At 41.1% G+C, this 24,777-nt stretch overlaps 1 protein-coding gene across 5 annotated transcripts in view; it reads left to right on the top strand.

Annotated features, from left to right (window-relative positions):
• Positions 1-24,777, top strand: part of HOMER1 (homer scaffold protein 1) — a 169,081-nt gene that overhangs the window by 32,197 nt on the left and 112,107 nt on the right. For all 5 annotated transcript variants that reach the window (XR_012904870.1, XR_012904871.1, XR_012904872.1 and 2 more), the window contains exon 2: positions 17,775-17,931. Coding sequence is in view for 2 of the 5 variants with exons in the window: in XM_006119144.4 (XP_006119206.1) it covers positions 17,775-17,931 (157 nt within the window). In the remaining 3 variants the exon portion in view is untranslated. The remainder of the gene's footprint in view (positions 1-17,774; positions 17,932-24,777) is intronic.

Genomic DNA, 24,777 nt, shown 5'->3' with positions numbered 1-24,777 from the left:
ATACTACTGACTTCTGAGAAAACTACAAAACATCGATAACCTCCCTGATAACACCATCCTTGCTACCATGGATGTAGATGCTCTCTATACCAAAATCCCACATGAAGACGGATTACAAGCAATTAGAAACACTATCCCAGAGGATACCACTGCTAATCTGGTAGCAGACCTATGTAACTTAGTTCTCACCCACAATTATTTCCAATTTGGGGACAACTTATACCGCCAGATCAGCAGCATAGCCATGGGTACCCACATGGCCCCACAGTACACTAACATCTTTATGGCTGACTTAGAACAACTTTGCCTCAGATCCCGTCCCATTTTACTCCTTCTCTACTTATGCTACATCAGTGACATCTTTATGGTCTGGACCTATTGCCAAGAAACACTGGATGCATTCCACAGAAACTTTAACAGCCTACACCCCAACATCAGTCTCAGCCTGGACCATTCTATACGAGAGATCCATTTTCTGGATACCACACTACAAATGCCAGTGGTAAATTAGACACCACTCTGTACAGAAAACCCACTGACTCCTACAGTTACCTACATGCCTTCAGCTCCCATGCAGGACACCATACGATCCATCGTTTGTCTATAGCCAAGCCCTTATATACAATCGCATCTGCTCTAATCTCTCTGACGGAGGTCAGAAACTTCAGGATCTCTACCAAACATTTATAAACCTCAATTATCCACCTGGAGAAATAAAAAAACAAATTGAAAGAGCCAGACGAATACCCAGAAACCATCTACTTCAAGACAGACCCAAGAAAACCAACAATAGAACACCACTTGTCATCACCTACAGCCCCCAACTTAAACCTGTCCAACACATTATCAATAAACTACAACCTATACTGGAACAGGATACTAAACTCCGAGAGGCTCTGGGAGACAGACCCATAGTCTCCTATAGACAGCCACCTAACCTCAGGATGATTCTTACCAACAACCACAGGACATACCACACTAATACCAACCCTAGAACTTTTCCCTTGCAACAAACCCCGGTGTCAGCTTTGTCCACATATTTACTCTGCTGACACCATTATTGGACCTAACCATGCCAGTTACAAGATCAAGAACACACATTCCTGTTCATCCAGAAATATAATTCATGCCATCATGTGCCTAAAGTGTCTGTCTGCTATGTATATTGGACAAACTTCTTAGACACTTCCCCCAAAGAATCAATGCACATAAAACAGACATCAGGCTCTTTCACAGAGAGAAAACTGTTGCTTGCCATTTTAACCAGACTGACCATTCTCTCAATGACCTTAAAACATGCATATTGCTTCAAAGAGATTTTAACACCAGATTAGAGGGAAACTTCAGAACTTTCATTCGTGCTTAAATTTGACACTTTACAAATAGGCCTTAACAAAGATGCTAATTATCTCACCCATCACAAAGATAGCTTCCCCAATTATCACCCCTAATATCATTACCTCACAGACACTAACCTTCCCCCCTCATCTTCCCTCTGTTCTAAAATCTGATTTGTCAATTTTGTATGTGTTCACTTTTTTTATTGTATCACTTTGGTATATATGGTCATGCCAATTTTCTTCCACAAATTGATCCGAGGAAGTGGGTCTGGCCCACGAAAGCTCGTCACCTAATAAACTATCTTGTTAGTCTTTAAAGTGCTGCATAGTCCTGTCTTTTGTTCCCTGAAATAACACTTACTGTTCCCCCTTGCTTCTCTATCAATGTGGTGGGAACGGAGCAGTTTATCATCTATAAAGACTTGCTGTTGTCTGTTTTCCTCCCACCAGTCCTGTATCTCTCCTGTGCTGCTGATATTGATTCCTCTGGCAATGTTAAGCTCAACCTGGCCAAAGCCAAGCTTTTCATTGTCTTGATTATAGAAAAGATGATGGTACCCGCTCTGTCACTCCTGTCATAATTTTTTACTCTGCCTTCCCAATGAATGCATCCTGTAGAGATGCAAAAGTGTAACTGATAAGCATCAGCTTATCTGTTTCCTTTAGGGTTACATGCTGGTTCCCCGGAGAGGGGCTGCTGGACCTGCTCCTGGGGAGCTGGTTTCGCTGCAAGTTCAGCAGTGTAACTTTTTATACTGCAGAGCCCACAGCAAACCCTCCCTGGGAGGAAGTCCGGCAGCCGGCTTTGCTGTGGCAGCAAAGCTTTCCCGGGAATGGGTCCGGCAGCCCTTTCCAACCCAGTCCAGGGATACTTAGCTGTGAACTCTGTATCTTTAAGATGATATATAGTATAAAGCTAAGATTTTTAGCAGTTACACAGTTAAATTTTTTAATGACTTTTTTACATCCCTCGTATCCAGGCGCTGTCTGAGGGTTGCCAATTTTACTGCCATAATGTGGAGATTAAATCTTTTCTGCCCAGATTCCCAGTCTCTGTAGCAGACTGAGCATGAGATGATGAGAGTAAATAACAGGAGATTTGTTGGTCTTTAATGCCAGCCATGTTGCCTCTTCTGGTCTGCTCAAAATGTTGCCCATGGAATCATTTTCCTGGCTCATCTCTTTGACTGAGGTGATAGAGGGTCATTAAAGATGTGTTTAAATGATGAGAAATAGATGTTGTTGCAGCTTGTGGGATTTTTAATTAAGGGTTCAAAGATGAATTTCAGCCCATGTTGCAGGGACTTAGTTTTCCCCCCTTAGATTCATAGTGCTACTATTGTTTTATCCCTAGGGTCTGATCCAGCAAGTGTTTTTTAGCATTGAATTCAATATGAATGGAGTGTTCCCTCACAGGTTGGGTCCCTGAAGCAAATGAAAATAACCCTTTCAACATGTTAAAGTTTTTGTATTGAATTTTCATTCATTTTGTTAAATTAGGCCAGACAAGTAGTATTGTGGCTGTATTGCTGTGTGAAATGAATGTTAATTCTGTTCTACACAGATTTTTAAACTGCACTCCTTTCTAAACACATTTCATAGTGAATAAAGCAGCATGATTGTACATTGTGAAGTGCGTGTTCTCTCATGTGCTCCCCAGAGGGTGAAGCATGTGTAGTGTCTTGTTTTGGTAGTGGTTCTTTTAAATAAAAATATAGTTGTTGCTATGTGTTCATTAGGAAAGATGAGATCAAAGAAATGTGCTTTTTACTTTGAGCAGAAAGTTGTGAGGTTTTTTTATTTTCTCCAGGAACCAAAGACTATCATTCTGCAGTCCTGGACTTCTCCAGATAAATTTTTGTCTTGTGTACAGTAGGGATGTTAGTGTACACAATTAAACAGAACCTTTACAGTTCCACCTGTTCTCCCTTGAGTGTGAGCCGGTGCTTGCAGAGAGCCAGCTTTTAGGCAGGCTCCCTGTATGTACTGACTCCCACAGAACCACATCTCTTTCTGTTCTCTTCTCTTCCCCCCCCCCCCAAGCCTCCCAAGCACTGTTGCGTCTGTATCAGAGGCAGCAACGGGAGAGATAGGGCAGACGGGAGCTGGTACATTAAAGCCAGTTGCCTGCAAGTATCTCAGAGCCACCTCCCCTCAAACGTGTAATGTGTAACCACTGAAAACTTGAGCAGTTATATGTTTACAAAAAAATCCTGCATTTTAACATCCCTAGTGTGCAGATGAGCTTTACTATTTTTGAAAAGAGTTCCATTGTGCCAGAGGAGTATAGCTGTTAACCATCTGTATCCCAGAGCTATAGACAAGGTTTTAGATATTCTGAGCCCAACCTGTGGAATGCTTTGCAGGTAAGGACTGAGACTTTGCACTTCTCTGGGAAGCCAGTAGCAGAGGACAGGTTTGATATATTTGCAGTAGCCTGTTTAGTAGAGAAGATGTGCTGCAGAATTCTGAACTAGTTTGCTTTTTGCTGAAGCTTTATGCTGAGGTGCATTGCATTTCTGTAATCAATCTGAAAGGTAACTGAAGCATGAAGAATTGAAAGCTGGTCTTTGCCCACTGGAATGGGACAGTTTTTTTAGCCAAGCAGGAATGGTAGAAAGCTTTACTTTGTTGATGGTGCTATTTGAGAGTTCAGTGTTTTAATGAGGAACTGAAGAGTACTCCGAGTCTACAAGACTAAATTGACCAATTGTGGGTGTGTTGTCAATCAAATTGCATAATAGCTGCAAACTCTTCAAAATGCTTTCCTTTCCTGCCTATCAGCATCACCTTTCTGTTCCTTAGTTCAGCTTCATCCAGCTGTTCTTTAACCAAGAGTTGATCTAATTCAAGAATTGGACCAATTTGGTGGTAGTAGTATGGCTGTCTGTCATGGGGTAGGGAGAACTGTGTATCATCTGTATATTGCTGACATGTTTTTTGATCAGTTCAGCTAGTGCTTCTATGTAGTCAGACAACTTGGTCTTAGTTGACAGACTATAAACTACTCAGTCTTATCAATAGGAAGGAGGCTGGAAATGTATTGATCTAATTGTTAATGAACATATTCAGCCATAAATTCCTTTTATTAAATCCAAAAGTGAAATGGTATTTGTACTTGTCCAAAAGCCAAGCAATTACTACACGCACGCACTTCACTTCACTTCATATGCCTTTATGTGCGTATCACTACAGTAATATTGGTAGGAAAAAAAACAACTATGCAGATGAAAATCAGTGAAATCTGGCAACCCTGTGCATGGGCTACAGTAAACAAAATGTCTTGAACAAAATGGCCACTTAAAGAAACCTGATAGGTTGTAAGTTTCCCATGACTGCCTTAAGAGTTTACCCTTTTCTACCTTTTAACAACGAAATTATGTCACTGCCAATTGCTAACTTTAGTTAAGAACCAATTTTGGACAGAGATAAGTTAGGGATCGCTAAAGGTTCAATACACACAATTATTTATTGTTCAGAGAAGTGATAACAGTCCCTTTTAACTGGGGTCTTTTTTCCAATGACTTATCCTCCTATCTCATCCGTTACCTTTAAGGTTCAGTTTCTCCAGTTAAACCATTTTTTTTCCCAAGGCCTTCCCACAGTTGGTAACAGGACCCAAACTGTAAACAGATACATTTTCTTTACTCCAGCTAATTTAACCATTATATGTTTTATATATATATATATATATATATATATATATATATATATATATATATATATATATAAAAAAAATTTAAAAATCATACAAACATCCAGCAAAAATTAGGCTCACTTCTGTTTCTTTTGAAGTCAGAAATGTATTCTAGCCTATTCAGTGATAGCATGTATGCCTTAGATATTTGAAAGTTACTTTTAATCTAAGGGAATTATCAAAATGGAGAATTTTTGTTAAATAATTCGAATGTAGACCAAATCTGACCTATGTTGTCAAGGGAGAATAGGTCTCTAAGCTGTTTTTGTATCCTGCTACACATTTCTGTTTCCATTTAAATTGCTTTCCTGTTCTACTCAGTCCCTGTGTACTTTTGGATTCAAGCATGATGAGCCAATAGCACAATGCAGATGGGGAAGAAGAAAGTACAGTAAAACTCCAATTGTCTGGCATCCAGTGGTCTGGCATTCCCGATAGTCCGGCACCAATTGGAACCCGGAAGTGCTCAGGCCAGCTGGACAATTGGAGCTGCTGTAAGCCCCATGGGCGCTTGCGGCTGGGAAAGGGAAGGGGAAAAGAGGGAAAGGGGATTATGCCCCTGTGACGGGTCTGCCAGGACCCGTGCTGCGTCTGGCCGGGGGGTGGGGCGTGAGAGGGAAACGGCATGGTGGCTGTTTTGCAGGAAGGCGGGGGAAGCCCCGCAGAGCCACCAAGAGTTTCCGGGAAGGGAGCGGGCTCCCCACTCCCCTTGACTGCAGTAGTTATCGCCGAGCAGGGGGGTGAGATGCGGTGTGGCGGGACCAACCTGGCAGCACCCCAGCTGCTCTGCTCCGCCGCTTTCTCAAGTCCGCTGTTGCCGCTGCTGAAACGGACGAGCGGCGGGCTTGGGGAAGCGGTGGAGCAGAGCAGCTGGGGTGCTGCTGGATTGGTCCCACCGCGCAGCCCCTCACCCCCTGCTCGGCGATAACTACTGCGGTCTGGCGGGTGGGGAGCCCGCTCCCTTCCCAGAAACTCTTTCAGCGGCGGCGCTGCCTTCCTGCAAAATGGCGGCGGATTGGCCCCTTGCCGCGCCGTTCCCCGCCCACCCCCCTGGACGCAGTGAGGGTCCTAGCAGACCCGTCACAGCCCCCCGCCAGAGTACCTCCCGATACTCTGGCATATCCGATAATCCAGCACCACATAGGTCCCAAAGGTGCCGGATTATCGGAAGTCTACTGTAGTTGAAACTGAAAACAAATTCACAGTAGAGGAGTGGGTGAGGGAGCCAATAACAAATTCAAAGGAGATGAAATGGCATGGGGTATAGATTGACTCTGCTTAATAATTTTGAATTTGTTAGAGGCCACAGTAGGCATCACAGTTTCTACTTAAAGTAAAAGCTTTTGAAATAAGTTATTTTAAAATAATAAATCTAAACACTCTGCTAAGCTAAACCATGACTTACAGTTGGAGCAGGAAAGCACTAGAGCCAGCTAAAGCTGATTAAATCAGCAGGCCTGACAGCTGTTTAGTGCTTAAAGTACAGCATGTCCGTGAAACCTCCATTCTGTGATTACCCATCATCAGACAGCAGCTATTGAGGCTTCTCTTATTAACAAATAACAGACACACAGGAATTAATATATGCCTGGTACATGTAAATGTTTTGGTTTCTTAATTTTCATAAAGGTATCCAAGACTGCCAGCTTCTCCCTCCTCTTACTGCCCTCGTCTTGTGAAGATTTTCAGTTTTTCATTTCTTACATTCTATTCTTTTAGTGAAAACACTTAAATTATTAGAAGATCTATAAAACTAGATGTTGCCTGCAAAAGTATAGTCTACATAAGTTAGGAAATTATTTCAAAGCAACATATTGTGGCACACCTCTCCCTTTTATAAACTTATAAATTGAGCCCTTGATACTATTATAGAATTAGAGCATGCATTTAAAAACTACTTGCGAATAGGAAACTTCTTCAGAAAAAGGAAACTTTTCTTCTAAATTATCTTTGTAGTTTTTGGACTCCCCCTCCTCCTTGGTTAATTATTGACAGTCTGCAGCCATGTTCCCTAAAAGATTTTTTTCCAACCATGAGTGGAGTGAGTTTCGGCTTGTGCACCCCCATTGAGGTAATGTGCTCTGGTTTGGATGTGTGCCACAGTGGCACCTGATTTATTAGCCACATTCCTGGCTGCCAGAGCAGAACCCCTCTCCCCCCACAATGCAGCATGTCCCGTTCCCAGCTGCTGGAGCAGACCCCTCCCTGGCCATGTGGCAGGTCCTGTTCCCAGCTGTTGGAGCAGAAACACACCTCACTCCTCCCTCTTCCCCCCGGCCATGTGGCACATCTGGTTCCTGGCTGCCGGAGCAGACCCCCGCCTAGGGTTGCCAGATGGTTGAAACAAAAATACCAAACATCCCCCTCCCTTCCCCCCCACAAAAAAAAAAAAAAACACACCAAGAAAAAATTCTGTTGGGGGGTGGGGGGTTACCTTTTACTTGACACACACAGTGTAAAAAAACTATTAGCTTTTTCTGTAATTTAGTAAGCTTTTTCTGTAATATAATAATAGTCTGAGTCTTAATGCTTATGATTGTGTCTTGTCTTTGAATACCTTTTTTCTATACAGGGAATGTCTCTGTATATTGTTGCTTGCATAAAGGTAATAAAATCATAAGACCCTACTTAATAGGTATTACTGTTAAATGACAGTTATTCTTAGCAATATCCAATCAAAAGTATTAATGCAGCATTATCTAGAAATAGTCAGATATGCTTTCTAAAATTCAATGAATTGTTTTTAGAGCTGGTTGTCTTTGATTGGATTTTGCTGTGCTAGTGGCGCGAAAGTGATTATCGTGTGTTTGCTAACTTTTTTTCAAAATTTTGTCATTTTACACATCCATCGGTAGCCATTTTAAGTGGTGTGCGTGTGTGTGTGTGTGCGTGTAATACATATGTGCTATCAGTGGCATAAATTCTGCCAAAATGCAAGTCAGAATATTTGAGGTTGAAGTGCATCCTTCCCTGATAGTAAGGAAATATTGCTATATCTTGGCTGTTCAATTGTTTATCTGACAAAACTAGTCTCAGTTCAATTTTCAGTGAACTGTTCATGTCTCACAATGTTCTACCACAACTCCTTGTTGGCATCCTTGTTGGCAATTGCAGAAGAGGCCAAGGATTCAATGGGCATTGAGAGTGAATACTCTTTTACTACTAGAAGAGGCTCTTCCAAGTCATGATTAAGTTGTATTGATGGACAGCTTTCTTTGATAGGATAACAAGTCCTGTAGATACAGGAGAAGCAGTGGATGTGGTATACCTAGACTTTAGAAAAGCATTTGATATAGTCTCGTGACCGTCTTATCAATAAATTAGGGAAATACAACCTTATGGGGCTACTATAAGGTGGGTGCATAACTGGTTGGTAACTGTTCTCAGAGAGTAGTTATTAATGGTTCACAATCATGCTGGAAGAGGCATAACAAGTGGGGTTCCGCTTCTGTTTTGGGACCGGATCTATTCAATATCTTCATCAATGATTTATATGATGGCATAGAGAGTATGATTATTAATTTGGAGAGGATACCAAGCTGGGAAGGGTTGCAAGTGCTTTGGAGGATAGGGTCATCATTCAAAATGAGGTGGACAAACTGGAGAAATGGTCTGAGGTAAATAGGATAAAGTTTAATAAGGACAAATGCAAAGTACTTCACTTGGGAAGGAACAATCAGTTTCACACGCACAGAATGGGAAGCGGCTGTCTAGGAAGGAGTACTGCAGAAAGAGATCTAGGGATCATAGTGGTGCACAAGCTAAATGAGTCAGCAGTGTGATGCTGTTGCAAAAAAAGTAAACATGATTCTGGGATGCATTAACAGGAGTGTTGCAAGCAAGACACGAGAAGTAATTTTTCTGCTCTACTCTGAGCTGATTGGGTCTCATTTTGAGTATTTTGTCCAAATCTGGGCACCACATTTCAAGAAAGATGTGGAATAATTGGAGAAGGTCCAGAAAAGAGAAACAAAAATCATTAAAGGCCTAGGAAACATGAACTATGAAGGAAGATTGAAAGAATTGGGCTTGTTTAGTTTAGAAAAGAGAAGACTGAGGGGGGACACAATAGTGGTTTTTAAGTATCTAAAAGGGATAGATAGATAGATCTGCCTTCCTTGCAAGGAGGAGGGAGAAAAATTGTTCTCCTTGGCCTCTGATGATAGGACAAGAAGCAGTGGACTTAAATTGCTGCAAGGGAGGTTTAGGTTGAACGTTAGGAAAAAGTTCCTAACTGTCAGGGTGCTTGAACACTGGAATAAATTGTCTAGGGAGGTTGTGGAATCTCCATCGCTGGAGATATTTAAGAGCAGATTGGATAGACCTCTATCAGGGATGATCTAGACTAGCGGTTCCCAAACTTTCTGGGCTCCGGAGCCTTTTACATGCGTAAACTTATGCAGAGCCCCAGCGGTCCACTGATTGTATGTGTTTTACCTATCGATGTTTCCAGTTTGTCAGCCTCGCAGAGCCCCTGGAGATGTCTCGCGAGCCCTGGGGCTCCGCGGAGCACAGTTTGAGAAACGCTGATCTAGACAGTGTTTGGTCCTGTCATAAGGGCAGAGGACTTGACTTGGGACCTCGAGAGATCATCGTGTAGTTCTAGTGTTCTGTGATTCTGCACATTCTAAATCAAGTTTGTGCGTAGAGGACCTCAGTTCTTATGGCTGCACATTTGATACCTTTTGAGCACTGAATTTTCATAAATATTCATGCTTGAAAAAGAACACATCTAGACTTTGTAGCATCAAAAATATTGAGGATTTTGAGCTATTCAAAACAAACCTAGGATAAAAACATCCTAATTTCAAGGTGAAATCATTTACTTACTTTAACCAACGGAGTTTCTGGTTTCCACAGTTTTGCAAGATTTATACATCTCCATATGGCTATCATGCCAAGAACTTAAGTTAAGCGTTTTATATTGAATTGCATCCATTCTATGCATGTTTGACATTTTTTGGTAGCAACTAACTTAAGTAGTTTATAAAGTTCCTGGTGTAATTACTTCATTGGACAAAAAACTTAACTTTTTTATCTAGTGTTATGCTTCAAAATTCAGATAGTGACTGATCTCAGATCATATAAACCCTGAAGTATTTTCTAAAGCTATACTAGATTTAAAAGAGAAAGATCACTTGTATGACAGACAAGGCAACTTCTTCAATCAATTAAGAGATACATAGTGTAAAATTTAAGTGTTCAGATGATTTACTTCCTGGAAGTCAATGGGTTTATCTTCACTACCATTTTAGCTTGAGGTATAACTTTTTCCCCTAGCCCATCCCCAATTCAGACACACATCTATCTAAAGTGGTGTTTCTACCACCAGGTGGGGGTATGGGTTGATGCTCACAAGGTACAGAAGCTCAGGCCAGTAATGTGATGCGGATGCAGTAGCTTGGGTTTAAACTCATCAGCTGCTCATCCATTCTCTCAGCTAATAAGATCACTGTGTGGCTAATTTCAGTTGAAATAAGCTAACTCAGGTGTACCAATGCAAGCTAACTGCTGAATAACTCTAGTCATCTGAAGAAGTGGGCTGTGCCCACGAAAGCTCAGGATACCATCTACATGTTTTGTTAGTCTATAAAGTGCTACCAAACCATTTTTTGTTGTTGTTGTTGAATTCAAGACCATTAGGCTCCAAATGGAATGTGTACGTAGCAAATATAGATTAATATTCCTGTAACATTTCTGATCTTTCCAGACATAAAGATTTGAGAGTTCTAAGAAATTACAGGATCTATATACATATGGCTTTCAACAAAACCACTTTATGCTATGTCATTATCAGATCAAGGTTAGTGAGCAGTATTGGACCTACTTGGAATTGAATGGAAAACATCGAAGGAAAACCTGTGACAGTGTTGCTGTTTCAGTAGATGGCACTCATCCCTCATTCAGCTCACATGATGTCTTGACTAAAACTCCATGCTAGTCTTTGTAAGAATATAGTTTTATTTCTGATGTCTTACTAAATTCCAGCGTAATTGAGAACATTGTTCCTTATAGTTATTCCATATACTTTTAACCACATGGATAGTTAGTTACAACATTTGTGGATCAATGGCACATGCTAGAGGTATGAAAACAGGAGAGTAGTAAAATATTTCTTGGTCTCACATTTGGCTTGTGAAATATATCTTAAAATAGTGTGAATATGAGAATTGTCACAGTGATGGAAAATTGACAGCCCATAAACAACTATGAAAATTGATAATTCATCAACTTGGAAGGAGTCTGGTCTAATGGGGTGCAGAGAATTGTAAAGTCTGGTCTTTAACACCTTTAATGTTTTGGAGATGGCGACAAATTGCATATTAAATTTGTAGATGCCCTTTATTCTTTTTTATGTAGAAAAGCTAAGAGTCTATGAATGAATTGATGAGACTGTTTCCTCATTATTCCCTATAGTGATGGGATACATTTCTAACTTTTTTTTTTGAGGGACTGTGTGTATGACACTCATGCACGTTAGCAGCAATAGTAAACAAAAAAAGATTATATTTTTCCAGCCTGTAAATTTGAGCTTCCTGTTTAGAAGTGTTTACCAGTTTCTGTATAGAACTGGACTGTATGTGCTTATGTTAATTAGCCTATATTTTTCTGGTGACGTTTTTGACTGTGCTCAAAATGGGACTGTAGCTGATTAAATGGGAGGAGTGAGGAAGGTCTTGCTTCTTGTAATTTAAGATTAAATGGGACCAACCTATCTAAAATTGATGCCTGGAAATAACAAGCAGATACTGTTCCTGTATATGAGAACGTTGTTTAAAAAAAATCTTGGTCTGACTAGATTGCCTTAATAAGTAATGCCTTAATAAGTAAATGCTATTTTTCATGACAGGTGCTACAGTGGCACAGCTATGGTGCTGCATCTGTGCTGCCGCGGTGTCTTACAGCATATTTGCACTACAGTCTTAAGATGCCCTATACAAGGTCAATTTATACTCACTGCGGTAATGACTGTAGTGGCTGATGTCCACAGAACCCACCTTCTGTCCATGGTGTTCATCTTCACTAGGAGCGCTTCCACCAGTTGAAGAGGGGCAGTGTGGGAGAAAGGGGGCTTGAGAGCCAAGGCTCTGAGCTCTGTGTAGCTCCTCACTGGGAGTCCAGTTGCTATCCAGGGCTTCTGGTCTCCTGTCTCTTGGCCAGGAGTGGGAGTTTGGGTGGAGGTGAGGAGGCGGAGAGGCTTACAGCTAGCCAGGAGTAGGGGTAGCTGCTTGAGATTACTCCCCTTCAGTAGGAAGACTGACACCTAGCATCTCATCAGTTGCCATGTTTCCAGCCTAAGATGGCAGCCCAGCTCAGAATAGAGACCTGGCAGATGGGGAGCCAACAGCTGAGGTAAGGAATGCAGTGTCTGCACAGACACGGTCATCGTAATTACACCACCATAAGCCCTATACCTCTCATGGAGGTGATATAGTAGGGCACTCAGGGCAAGTCTATGCTATGGGGACAGGTTGCTATGCAACTTGTGTACATTAGTAGCATAAGTCAAATTGATGTGGCTTAGATCTATTTACTGTAGGGTCCATGCCATTCTTGAGTGACAGGAGAAAACTCTTCCATTGATTCTTTTTACTAGGGCTTGAATGGTTACCCGTTAAGCATCACCCTTATTGGGTGATGCTTGCCAGGTAACAGTTAACTAGTGTCCGGGAGGCGGAGGGCTGCTCCAGCCCTGCTAGGCCCCCACATGGGGCCAGGAGCCAGTGGCCCTGTGCAGGATCTCACTGAATCAGTTAACCCTAACATCTAACCAATTAACTGATTAAATGGGATTTTATGTGCCTACCTCTCACGCTTGCCTACCGGTGGGGTACTGGAGTCTCTAGAGCGGCCGTCAATTTATCACCTCTATAGTAGAGGTGATAGATTGACCACTCCTGGATTGATCACTCCCCTGTCAATCCAGCCTATAGTGAAGACATGCCTTTACATGGTTATAGTGTGGACACATAATTAGATCAACCTAACTTTGTAGTGCTAGACCATGCTTTAGTGTAAACACTTGCTACAGTAATGAAAGGAATTTTTTTGTGGCTGTAGTAAATCCACCTCCTCAACAACTAGGAAGACCAAATAATATGTCTGTAAATCCAGAAGCATCTGCTCTAGAGTTTAGGTCCTCTTAAAACCCTGAATAAAGTAACTAGTTTTAGTCGTAGACCAGACCTAAATTTGTGAATCTCTTGAAGCCATTGGAATATCTGGGTACTAAAAAGTGAGTTAAGAATAGTATTTTAGCCTTGTTGTGTTTGCCACATTGCGAAGAACTTAAATTTAATTCAAATTCAGATGCTATGTTAATTTTTTAAAATTCCACTCTTGCTCATTATCAAGATATTCTGGAAAACAATTAATTTGTTTTAGTAACTAGCTCTTGCCTTACTCCTGGCTTGTTCATTTTAATGGGTACTGAAAGCCTCTTCATAATAATAGAGAAGCAGTAAAAAAGGCTGTAACTAATTAAAAGAAGGAAAATGATAGCAGGGGGAAAGTGGTACTGATTGTTCTTACTGACTATTTCTTTATAAAAACTGTTCTTCCTGTCTGCCCAGGAAATGAACTTAAGTTTTTATCTTTTATTGTTTGAAAATTGTAGAGGTCTCAGAACTCACTGAATTAAAATTTGAAAAGCGTGCCAGCATGCCAAACTATATTTAACAGTGGTAGTTTGATTTTTGCTGTCATTCATAATAGTGCAATGACTTGGGGTGGGGAGAGGGTGTTTTAGCTGTGAACTTATAGAAAAGGCTTCATCTATATTGCACGTAAGTTGCTTTTCAGCTAAATGACTACCAAAATATCCTCTAAGAGGTTCTGATTAATTATAGTACAACAGCTTGCTATATTGTGTACATAATAGGGATGTTAAATTTAGATTAATTGGCTAATCGAATAGTCATTGCAAATTGCATTGATTATTCGATTAGTAGATAAGGGTGCCTCAGTCTTTTAAGTGTAGTAACAGCCCCAGAGCTGTTGCTGCACTTCAAAGGCAAAAGTGCTGCAGGGAGCACGGGGCCAGTGATGGACTCAAGGAGTCTCCCTCCTCCTCCCCCCACTGACCCCGTGCTCCCCACAGCATTTCAAAGTGGCAGCGCTGCATGGAGCCTGAGGTCAGCAAAGGAGTCCCAGCTGAACCCAGGCTCCACATAGCACTGCCACTTTGAAATGTCGCATGCAGCCTGTGGCAACCTGGGGACTCCTACCTGGCCCTGGGCTGCATGTGGTGTTTCAAAACAGCAGACCCCAGACTCCATGAGGCACTGCTGCTTGGAAATGCTGTGTGCAGCGTGCGCCAGCTAGAGACTCCTCCGCTGGCCCCAAGCTGCGTTCAGCATTTCAAAGTGACAGAGCTACGTGGAGCCCAGGGTCTGGCCCCGTGCTCCATGCTGCACTGCTGCTTTGAAGCAGCCCCTCCTCCTCCTCCTGCCCCCCTCTTGCTGCCTCTTTCAGATACAGGCAGCAAGGGTGGGGGGAGACAACTGATTGACTAGTGTGTTGACTATTCGATAAGCATTTGCTTATCAGATAGGCAACTAGTCGTTCACATCCCTAGTACATAAATGTGCGAACTAACTTTTTTTCAGTTTTCATGTAGTTTGTATGTATGGACCTACATCTAGATGGAAGATAGGATGTTTTTTCAGTCTTTCTGAAATGTTAAAAGTTGATGGATCCCATAAATAATCAGGGAATTCTGTGAGCATACATACAAAATCACTGATGATCAGCAAAGCCCTCAAATCCACTGCTTAACACACTAAATACTGTTACCAAAATGGAGTGTGTGTGTGTGGGGGGGGGTGAGGCAGCAGTATGATAGATTATTCATCACCTCATAGGTAGAATGCCACTGATTACTGTTTTAACGTTAGTTATTTCCAAGTTAGAAAGAAAGGGCAGTGTGGCTGAAGCCATTAATCTTACATAACAGTGTTTAGAAGCAAGCACTAAAACTGCTGCTGACTGTATCTGAATGTTTTATCTAATATATAAAGGAGAATGTTTGTTTGTATGTTTGTGCGCTAATAACTTGGACACTATAAGAGCTACCACAACCAAATGTTGCATGGAATAACCTTTTATCCAGGTGAAAGTTTTTTTTAAGGGACTGTGGGAAGGAAGAGATGAGAGACCGATGCCTCTCCCCAGGGCTGTACAGAGCTTGGCAGTGTGGGGAGAAGCAGCTTCCCCGGGGAAGCGGCAGGGACAGTCACTCACTAAGGCCGGCGGAGGGCGGGCTCGGGCGCTGGCGGTAGGCGCGTGGCTCCCTTTCCCCTCCCTCCCCTCAGGCTCCTCACCTCAGTTATATCAACTGTCCCAAGCAATGCTGGGTAACTCCAGCTAGTTAAATCTTAATGTAAGTAGCTCCTGTATTATGCACTTTATGCTTTAATGCTACTGTGGATGAATACAAGATTTGATTTTTACTGCAACTTTTGAAAGGTTTTAATGTTAAATGACTAATTGAGATTTTACAACACTTCCCCCTTAAAAATAACATTTTCATGACTTGTTTTGGGACTCAAACATTTATACTAATGTAATACTGTATCTATTGACAAATGTCCCGTTCACCTTCCAATGAGCATAACTAGCAGAGAACAGTGGCATGTCTTGGGTTTTTGATCATTTTGAGAAGACTAGGTTTTTTTCTCTTTAGACACTGCAAGGCTACATCTACACTGGCCCCTTCTCCGGAAGAGGCATGCTAATTTCGAACTTTGGAATAGGGAAATCCGGGGGGGATTTAAATATCCCCGCGGGATTTAAATAAACATGGCCGCCGCTTTTTTTCCGGCTTGGGGAAAAGCCGGAAAAGAGCGTCTAGACTGGCGCGATCCTCTGGAATAAAGCCCTTTTCCGGAGGATCTCTTATACAAACTTGAAAGTAGGAATGTGAGCATACATACAAAATCACTGATGATCAGCAAAGCCCTCAAATCCACTGCTTAACACACTAAATACTGTTACCAAAACAGGGTGTGTGTTTGTGGGGGGGGGGGGAGGGTGTGTTGAGGCAGCAGTATGATAGATTCCTTTCAAGTAGGAATAAGAGATCCTCCGACAAAGGGCTTTATTCCGGAGGATCGCGCCAGTCTAGATGCTCTTTTCCGGCTTTTCCCCAAGCCGGAAAAAAAGCGGCGGCCATGTTTATTTAAATCCCGCGGGGGATATTTAAATCCCCCGCGGATTTCCCTATTCCAAAGTTCGAAATTAGCATGCCTCTTCCGGAGAAGGGGCCAGTGTAGACGTAGCCCAAGTGATTGTAATCAGCAGGATATCTGGGGAAAATTATTTGTCACATCATGGTCCTATTTGGTTAAACTAGTTATCTGTTACTCTGTTTAGCTACTATTTCTTTTCTTGCATGGATTCATGTGTTGTATAGGTTGGTTTTGTTGTGTTTTATTTTATTAGGCTTTCTTCTCTCTTTCGGTGAACAGACAGCTTTACAACATACAAGATGGAAAGAGCAGTCTTGCTTTAATTTACAGAAAGCATTAAAGACATTCAGTACAAGGAAACTTGATAAGCAGTGAACAGTTAATACTTAAAATTTACATACTAGCTTACTGACTTGTGATAGATTATCAAAATGAAGAATTTTCCCCCCAGAATTGAATAGGAGCAGAGCTCTTAAGTAGCATTTGGCCTGCTATTCTTGTAGTAGTTATCAGTATATCTAACAGTTGACTTTATCATGCCAGAGTATTTTCCCAGACCCCAAATGGATCTTTCCTAAATAGCTGTTTATAAAGATTTGTAAAGTTTTTGTTTTTATGGGAATTAAATTTCTGAACACTGAAGAAAACTGGATTTTTGTTTTTGTGCAATTATACTACATTCAATTCAAATATAGATTGGGCAGATTTGTGTCTGGCATTGAATGAGGGCCAGAACATGATATTCTAGTCAAGTGAAGTAAATTAAGTGATTCAGAAGGAAGGGGTGATATGGGACCTGATGATGAGGAAAGTGACCTTCAGTCTTCAGCTTCTGTGTTTTGGTTAGGGAAAACAGCCTTCCAACCCCATGAATCCTGGGGAAGTGATGACCTAAGGCTGTGGATGCAGCAGTATATGTGTGAAGGACTGGCATCATGTACTGATCGTCTCATGTTCTGTTCAGGCCTCATTTGGAACTGTGCTGCCATTGGCTATTACTTTGTTCTGTGAGAACATTCAATAACGAAATCCAAAAGGATGAAAGTTTCAAACACTCGCTCCTATCACTGAGTGTCATCTGTTGCTGAATTAAATCAAGCAGGCCAGTTCAATTTCAGATAACAGACCATTATTGAATAATCAATATTAAAAGTTTAAAGACAAGGAGGATATAAAGTCAATGCACTCCATCTCCGTATACTGAGCATTGCAATTACGCTTGTATTAATGATGGACAGTGTTAACTGGAGTAGACAGATGGAGGGTGGGAGGTGAGAATCAGTGGTGAATCTATATTTAGAAATCTACTTGATATCATTTATCTGACCCAATATCTGGCCACTGATTTTGTTCCAAAAGTTGTGCCCTTCTTTGTATAGTAATGCACTTGAAACTGCTGTAACTCACTTGACATTAATTTTACTCCACAAAAATTGTACTCATGCAAAGCAAAATATGTACATTCTGATGGGCATAATTGCCAGATCACTGATGTAAAAGCATGCTGTGTCTAAACCAGATGAATCATTTTGACTTTCTTTCCTTCAGGGAACAACCCATCTTCAGCACTCGAGCTCATGTCTTCCAGATTGACCCAAACACTAAGAAGAACTGGGTTCCCACCAGCAAGCATGCTGTTACTGTGTCCTATTTCTATGACAGCACAAGAAATGTCTACAGGATAATCAGCTTGGACGGCTCAAAGGTAGGTTCTGTTTGTTTTAAGATTTACTTTTACTTGATCAACTTTTTAAGATCAACTTTCTAACTGTTTCAGTCTGGCATATTTCACAAATGTTCTTAGAAATGTGTCTTATGTAATAATGTCTCCCAACGTGAAATTTGTTGTTGGAGTTGTAAAATGGGAAAATGTTTTTTATTTACAATGTTTAATTCTGCATTTCTCAAACTGTGGGTCCCGACTCCCCCGGGCAACTTAGAGGGGAGTCGCGGTATCTGAAAGTTTGAGAACCCCTGATTTAATTGTTCATGAGCAAATGTTTTCAGTAAATTAATATGTAAACCCATTACCAAAGTTTAGGAATTGCTTATTAGTCACTAATTGAGCAATCTCAAAAGTAAATGTACTGAAAAAGGTGCTGGAATTTATGTTTAGGTAATGAGCAGATCTATTTTAAGCTTGTTTTCTTTGATATATTAATATAACTAGTTGCTTGGCATTATGAAGGACATCTATTCAGTGATCATAATTTCTAAGTAAATCCTTTTTTGGTATAGAATCCTCCATTTTCTGTAGGGGGGAAAAATAGTGACTCTTCTATGATGCTTTCAAAAATAAACTCATATCAGCATTCAGTATATATTTTGATTAGGCAGTGTAAATTGTCTAGTATGTGGACTTAGAGCACTAACAGTCGGGAATTTTGTTGGCCTGTTTGAACAGGACATTTGTTCTGCAGATTACCCTTCTGTAAAATGCAAGTTAAAATAATGACATGTAGCTGTGAGCTTTTTTAAATGTTTGTAAAATGCTTTGAGGTTTAAGGGTATTAAATAAATGCAGAGTACAATTGAAAAACTAAAAGATGGAATTTTTTCCCAAAAGTCTTAACTGAGATTAGGAGTTTTCAAACTGTAGGTCGCAATCCCATATTAATAGTCACCAAGGCTTGTGTTGGTTCTGGGCCCCAGCAAGTCTGAAGCCCAAGCCTTACCATCCAGGGCTAAGGTTACAGGCCCCCTTCCCAGGGCAGAAGCCTTGGACTTCACCTTTGGCCTCCCCACCCATCATGGTGGGGCTTAGTCTGAGGTTTCTCTTCCTGGGGTCTAGTAGTAATTTTTGTTGGCAGAAGGCAGCCTTGGTGCAACAAAGTTTGAGAACTGCTGATTTAGAAAAATGTTGTAATTTCTGTGGGCTTCACTGTTTTGAAATACCGGTATAGCCAAAAACAAGGGTTTTGTGGCAGAGATGACTTGTATCTTAAGTTTTAAGGCCTATTCCAGTGCCATTTGCATCATAGAACTGGAAGGGACCTTGAGAGGCCATCAAGTCCAGTCCCCTGCCTTCACGGCAGGACCAAGCAGTGTCTAGACGATTGATGCAGTAGAGTTTGTTTTAATTACTTAATGAGTGTTATGTATTACTTAAGGTTTACTATCAGAGGGATAGTTGTGTTAGTCTGGATCTGCAAAAGCGATGAGGAGTCCTGTGGCACCTTATAGACTAACAGATTTATTGGAGCATAAGCTTTCGTGGGCAAAGACCCACTTCGTCAGATGCATGTAGTGGAAATACCAGGGGCAGGCATAAATATACAGGCATAAGAAAAGAGGACCAATCAAGAGTAAGACTGGAGATAATTAGGTCAATTCAGTCAGGGAGGATGAGGCCCACTTCTAGCAGCTGATGTTGAGATGTGAACACCAAGAGAGGAGAAACTGCTTTTGTATTTGGCTAGCCATTCACATTCTTTGTTTAATCCTAAACTGATGGTGTCAAATTTGTAGATGAACTGTAGCTCAGCAGTTTCTCTTTGAAGTCTGTTCTTGAATGTTTTTTTGTTGCAGGATGGCTACCTTTAAATATCCTACTGTGTGTCCAGGGAGATTGAAGTGTTCCCCTACAGGTTTTTGTATACTGCCATTCCTAATATCTGATTTGTGTCCGTTGATTCGTTTATGTAGTTACTGTCCAGTTTGGCCGATGTATATAGCGGAGGGACATTGCTTACTGAAAGCTTTGTCATTGTGGTTCATTAGATATAGCATTGTAATAGGAGTTGAACTCTATTTGGATGAACTTTCATGCCCATATGCGCTCCCACTGTAGTAGGGTGTTGTATAATCACACATCAGAAGTCAGTCCTAGTACAATAAACTTGCATGCAGAGAATTTTGAATAAAAATAAATGTACATATTTAAGTTCTGACCAGAATTGACATGGTTTCATATCTGATGTGTACAGTGAATGGCATCACTCTGAAAAGTACTATAGGTGCAAATGTAACAAAGATGTTTTTGTTTACAGTGAAAAACAATAAGTTATGAATACTAAGAAGATAATATAAATTTATGGTAGCTTTAAGATCAATTTGCTTAAACACTGATCAACAAAATACTCACACCTGTATTCATAGCTCTTTGTGCTTTGGATTTTATTTGGATCTTATTGGCATAATTAAAAAAGCTACCAGCTTGAGAGTTAGGGGGAGACACTAAAGGTGTGCAAAACTGTTAAACTGAGCAGTGTGATTTGTCCCAAATGCAGTTGCTAGAATATTTTTAAATACAACCTAAAATGTGACTCTCTACATTTCTTAAATAACATTTGATTTTTTTAAATAAAAATGAAAACCTTATTTTTATAGAAACTTGTTTGCATTTTAAATTAATGTTTTGTATGTCACCACTTTAGGTGGGTTTAGAAGGGGCTGTCAAAAGTTATAGCAGACTTATCTAATATTCAATTAAATGAAAATTAAATACTATCTACTTATTGTTCACATAGAATGGAAAATGATGTATGTATTTATTCCTGACGCTGCTTCTGACCTACTGTGTGATCCTAAGTTGTTTATCTCTCCGTTTTGCTATCTGTAAAATAGGGACAGTGCTTCTGTACCTCACAAAACTGTTGAACCATAATTTTGCTAATATTGCTTGACAATCTCAGATGGAATTTATGTAAGACTAAAGGTAGTAATTAAATAATTGGTTTATTCCTAGATTGGTTTAATTTGTTTGCAACACTAATCCTTATTCATATGTCTACCATTTTTTTTCATTGTGTAAAGGCATCAACAGTCCCAAAATAGTTGTTGGATAACTCAACTACTAGCATTTTGAATAATGTAACATCTACATTTATTTACTGGGGCTTTTCTTTTGTGTATTTACAAATGGGGGCAGCTCAAATTAACAATTATAGTTTCCTCTTGAAGCATTTCATCAACAATATGGTACTCACTGAGATCTTGGCAGAAAATATATTGGCTACTGCAGCAATTTTTTTCTTTTTTTCTTTTGGGTTTCTGGTATGAGGTAATCAGCTTCAAGATCTCATTGAGCTGCGTACTACTCAAACGCTGTGGAATATGTGTATTTCACCTGTGTAAATAAGGTACTGGTAGAAGATTTTCTAGATTGAATCTTAAATCAAGGGTTTTACCTAGGTATATCTCTGTGAATTAAGTGATGTTTAGTCTTGTTCCCAGCCCATTAAGTACATCTGTGTGTGTGTGTGCATGTCTAATGTACATATATTTCTAGGCAGACAATTCAGATGTCACAAAGCATATTAAGTTCAAATCTTATCCAGATCATATCTGTGCTACTTAGGATATAACTGGGTATCGATAACACATGGTTGGCATCAAAGTTTGTAGTGCTTTTCTCCATTGATCTCTGTTAAATTAGAGGAGGGGAAAAGTCTATGAAGCTTAGGTTCTTAGAGATGCTTTTGAGGAAAAAGCCTGCATTTAAAACTCTTTTATTTAAGAAAATCTACTAAAAAGCTTCCTCTTGCACCTTAATTTTTTGCTTTATCTCTGAAAACTCATGTATTTTGGGTACTTGAAGAAAAATTGTTACAAGTTTAATTATTGACTAACTCCTATATAAGCATTAGAATCTCTTGAGGAGTGTTTATATATTTTAAAAAAAAGTTTTCTAGTGCAACATTCCCTTATTTCCCTTACCCTGTTTTGCCTTTGGATTCTTGGTTACTTCCTTGAGCCTTTCACAGTTCAAGAAGAATCTTGGCTGAACTAGGTACCTGCATAGAGGAGTAAGGAGGTTTAAGGTGTCCCTTTACTTTCCCATGAGCTATTCACATTGCAGGAACATGAAGGAAAGCCAGCCTGTGTGTGCTGGAAGTGGGCAGGGCCTTGAGAGGCTCTGTGCACAGACCAAAGGCCTTGCTATCGGTTGGACTAAATCTGAGGGAAAATAGTGTGTGTTTTTGCATGCAACAAAAGCACATACTGATGGGCAAATCCATACAGGGGTCATATTTGGTCCTGAGAGAGGCCTGTACAGTGCCTTCTGTTGGATCATCGATATGATCTTTGGAATAAAAGTGAGTTTTAGTACAGGTTGAACCTCTCTAGTCCAGCACTCTCTGGTCTGGTAACATCTGTGGTTTGGCATGATTTTAGTTAGCTGGATGTCTGCTTATCATGGGTACGGCCAAGTTTCCCATGGTACTATTAAGTTTGTCTATAGCCAGCAGTCCTGGCTCCTCCTTGTTCGGTGCTGTTTAGCTCTAAATTACCCCAAATGTCTTCTAACAGTTCACTAGTGGAAGTGCTTATGTTTAGCAGCACTGCCAGCATGTTCTATGCTTTATCTACCTACTTACTTTGTGCCAGTACAATTCTTTGGTTTGGCACAAGTCACGTCCTGAGGGTACTGGGCTAGAGAAGTTGAACCTGTATTGACTATCTGAGGATACTCAGGCCTGACCTTTACTTGAGCCTCTTCTTAGTGCGTCTACAGTTTACAGATCCAGATTTCTATTTGGATTCTGGTGCATAAGAATCAGGTTTTTAGTGTACTCAGAACCTAAGAACGGCCATACTTGGACAGACAAATGGTCCATCTAGCCCAGTATCCTGTCTTCTGCCAATGGCTGATGCCAGATGATTGAGAGCAGGGGCTAGACCCCGAGACAAGCTCTCTGCATGATGCAGCCCAAGGCTGTTCAAAATAGCTCCCTCTAGGTGCTGTGTTCCTCTGGCTTGTGGGGGAGGGGAGGAAGGGAAGACTTCGCTGCCCTCGCAGGCCAATTGAGTTGGGGGTGGGAGCAGCACTTGAAGTCTGTGTCTCCCTCCCTCCCGTGTAGTGCAGACTGGCACGTGAAGGGAGCCTCAAGGGGTATGTCTACACTGCCACCCTAGTTCGAACTTCATTTGCATCTTGCCGGGCGCCGCCATTTTTAAATCCCCGTTAGTGCGGACTCTCTAATTCCAACTACCAGTATACCTCGTTCCACAAGGAGTAATGGTAGTTCGAATTAGAGAGCCTAATTCGAACTACCTACTCCGTACCGTGTATAGCCGTGGGCACGGAGTCCGCACTAACGGGGATTTAAAAATGGCGGCGCCTGGCAAGATGCAAATGAAGCCCGGGATATTTAAATCCCGGGCTTCATTTGCAACTTCGAATGCCTACGTTAGCCACCCTAGTTCAAACTAAGGTGGCAGTGTAGACATACCCTAGTCTGGGGCTGCAGCAGGCAGGGAGCCTATAAAGGGTCCCTGTTGAGCTACTGGCCAGGAGCCCCCGAAGGTAAGTGTTTCCCAGCCAGAGCCTTCCTCTGGCACCTTACCCTCTCCTGCTCCCCAGTTCTTCTCCAGGTCACCACCCAAACCCTCTGCACTCCGCCTCCCCCAGGTCATAACTCCCTCCCAAACTCTGCACTGCTTTCTACAGCTCTTCTTCCCCCCCCCCCCCCGGTCAAAATTCCCTCCTGCACTCTATCCCCTCCCGGGCCCTACACCCCAATCCTCTGCCCCAGGTCACAAACCCCCCCTTTCACCCAAACTTCCTTTCAGACCCCGCACCCCAGTCCCCTACCCTGAGCTCTCTTCTGCACCCAACCTCTGTCCCAGACCCCGCACCCTCTCCATAGAAAAGTGCAGCTCTTGACCGCTTAAATCTTCGAGTGACCCAACATAAAAAATTATTGCCCATTCCTGGTTCAGAGAAAATAAACCAGACAGGGCAATTTATTGAATGATCAACCTCTTGTTGTCCCATCCCAGTTTCTAGTAGTCACAGGTTCAGACACACCCAGTGCATGGGGTTGTGTATCTGACCATCCTAGCTAATAGCCTTCATAGACAAATCCTCTGTGAACTTACTTTTTTGTTTGTTTGTGTGGTGTTTTTTGAGCCTTGGCAATGAGTTCCACATGTTGAATCTGCATTGTGTGAAATACTTTCTGTATGCTTTAAACCTGCTGCTGGTTCATGTGCTATGTGAAGGGATAAATTACACTTCTTTACTCACTTTTGCTGTGCAATTCATGATTTTACAGCCCTAAATCATTTCTTTTCTAAACTGAACAGTGAGGTTTTTTTTAACGTCACCTTGTATGGAAGCTGTTCCAAAAACGTAGTCAGTTTTTACCATCTTCTGTACTTTTGCCAATTATAATGCCTCTTTATTGAGATGAAGTGACCAGAACTGCATGCAGTATTCCGGGAGTGGGCATACAATGGATTTATATAGTGTCCTTATAATAATTTCTATCTTTTAGCAATCTCTTTCGTAACAGTTCCTAACAATACTAGTTTTTTATGATTTGCACATAGAGCAGATGTTTTCAGAGAACTAATCAAATGACTCCAAGAGCTATCTTGAGTGATTAATTTAGACATTATCATTTTGCATGTGTTGTTGTGAATGTTTTCCTGCATTATTTTTCATTTTTGTACCTTCTGGTAAGCTTTTTTTCCTGGCACCATCATCAGCAAGGCTGTTGAGTGACCAATAAGATTAAGTGAAATAAGTTGCACACACAGGTCTCTTCTATTTCCTTCTAGTTTTTCTCCACCTCAATAAGTAAAAATCTGAGTCAGTCACTCA

The sequence above is a fragment of the Pelodiscus sinensis genome, chromosome 6 (genome assembly GCF_049634645.1).
Source record: "Pelodiscus sinensis isolate JC-2024 chromosome 6, ASM4963464v1, whole genome shotgun sequence".
NCBI classification, from domain to species: Eukaryota; Metazoa; Chordata; order Testudines; family Trionychidae; genus Pelodiscus; species Pelodiscus sinensis.
This window is presented reverse-complemented; position numbering and strand designations above follow the sequence as displayed.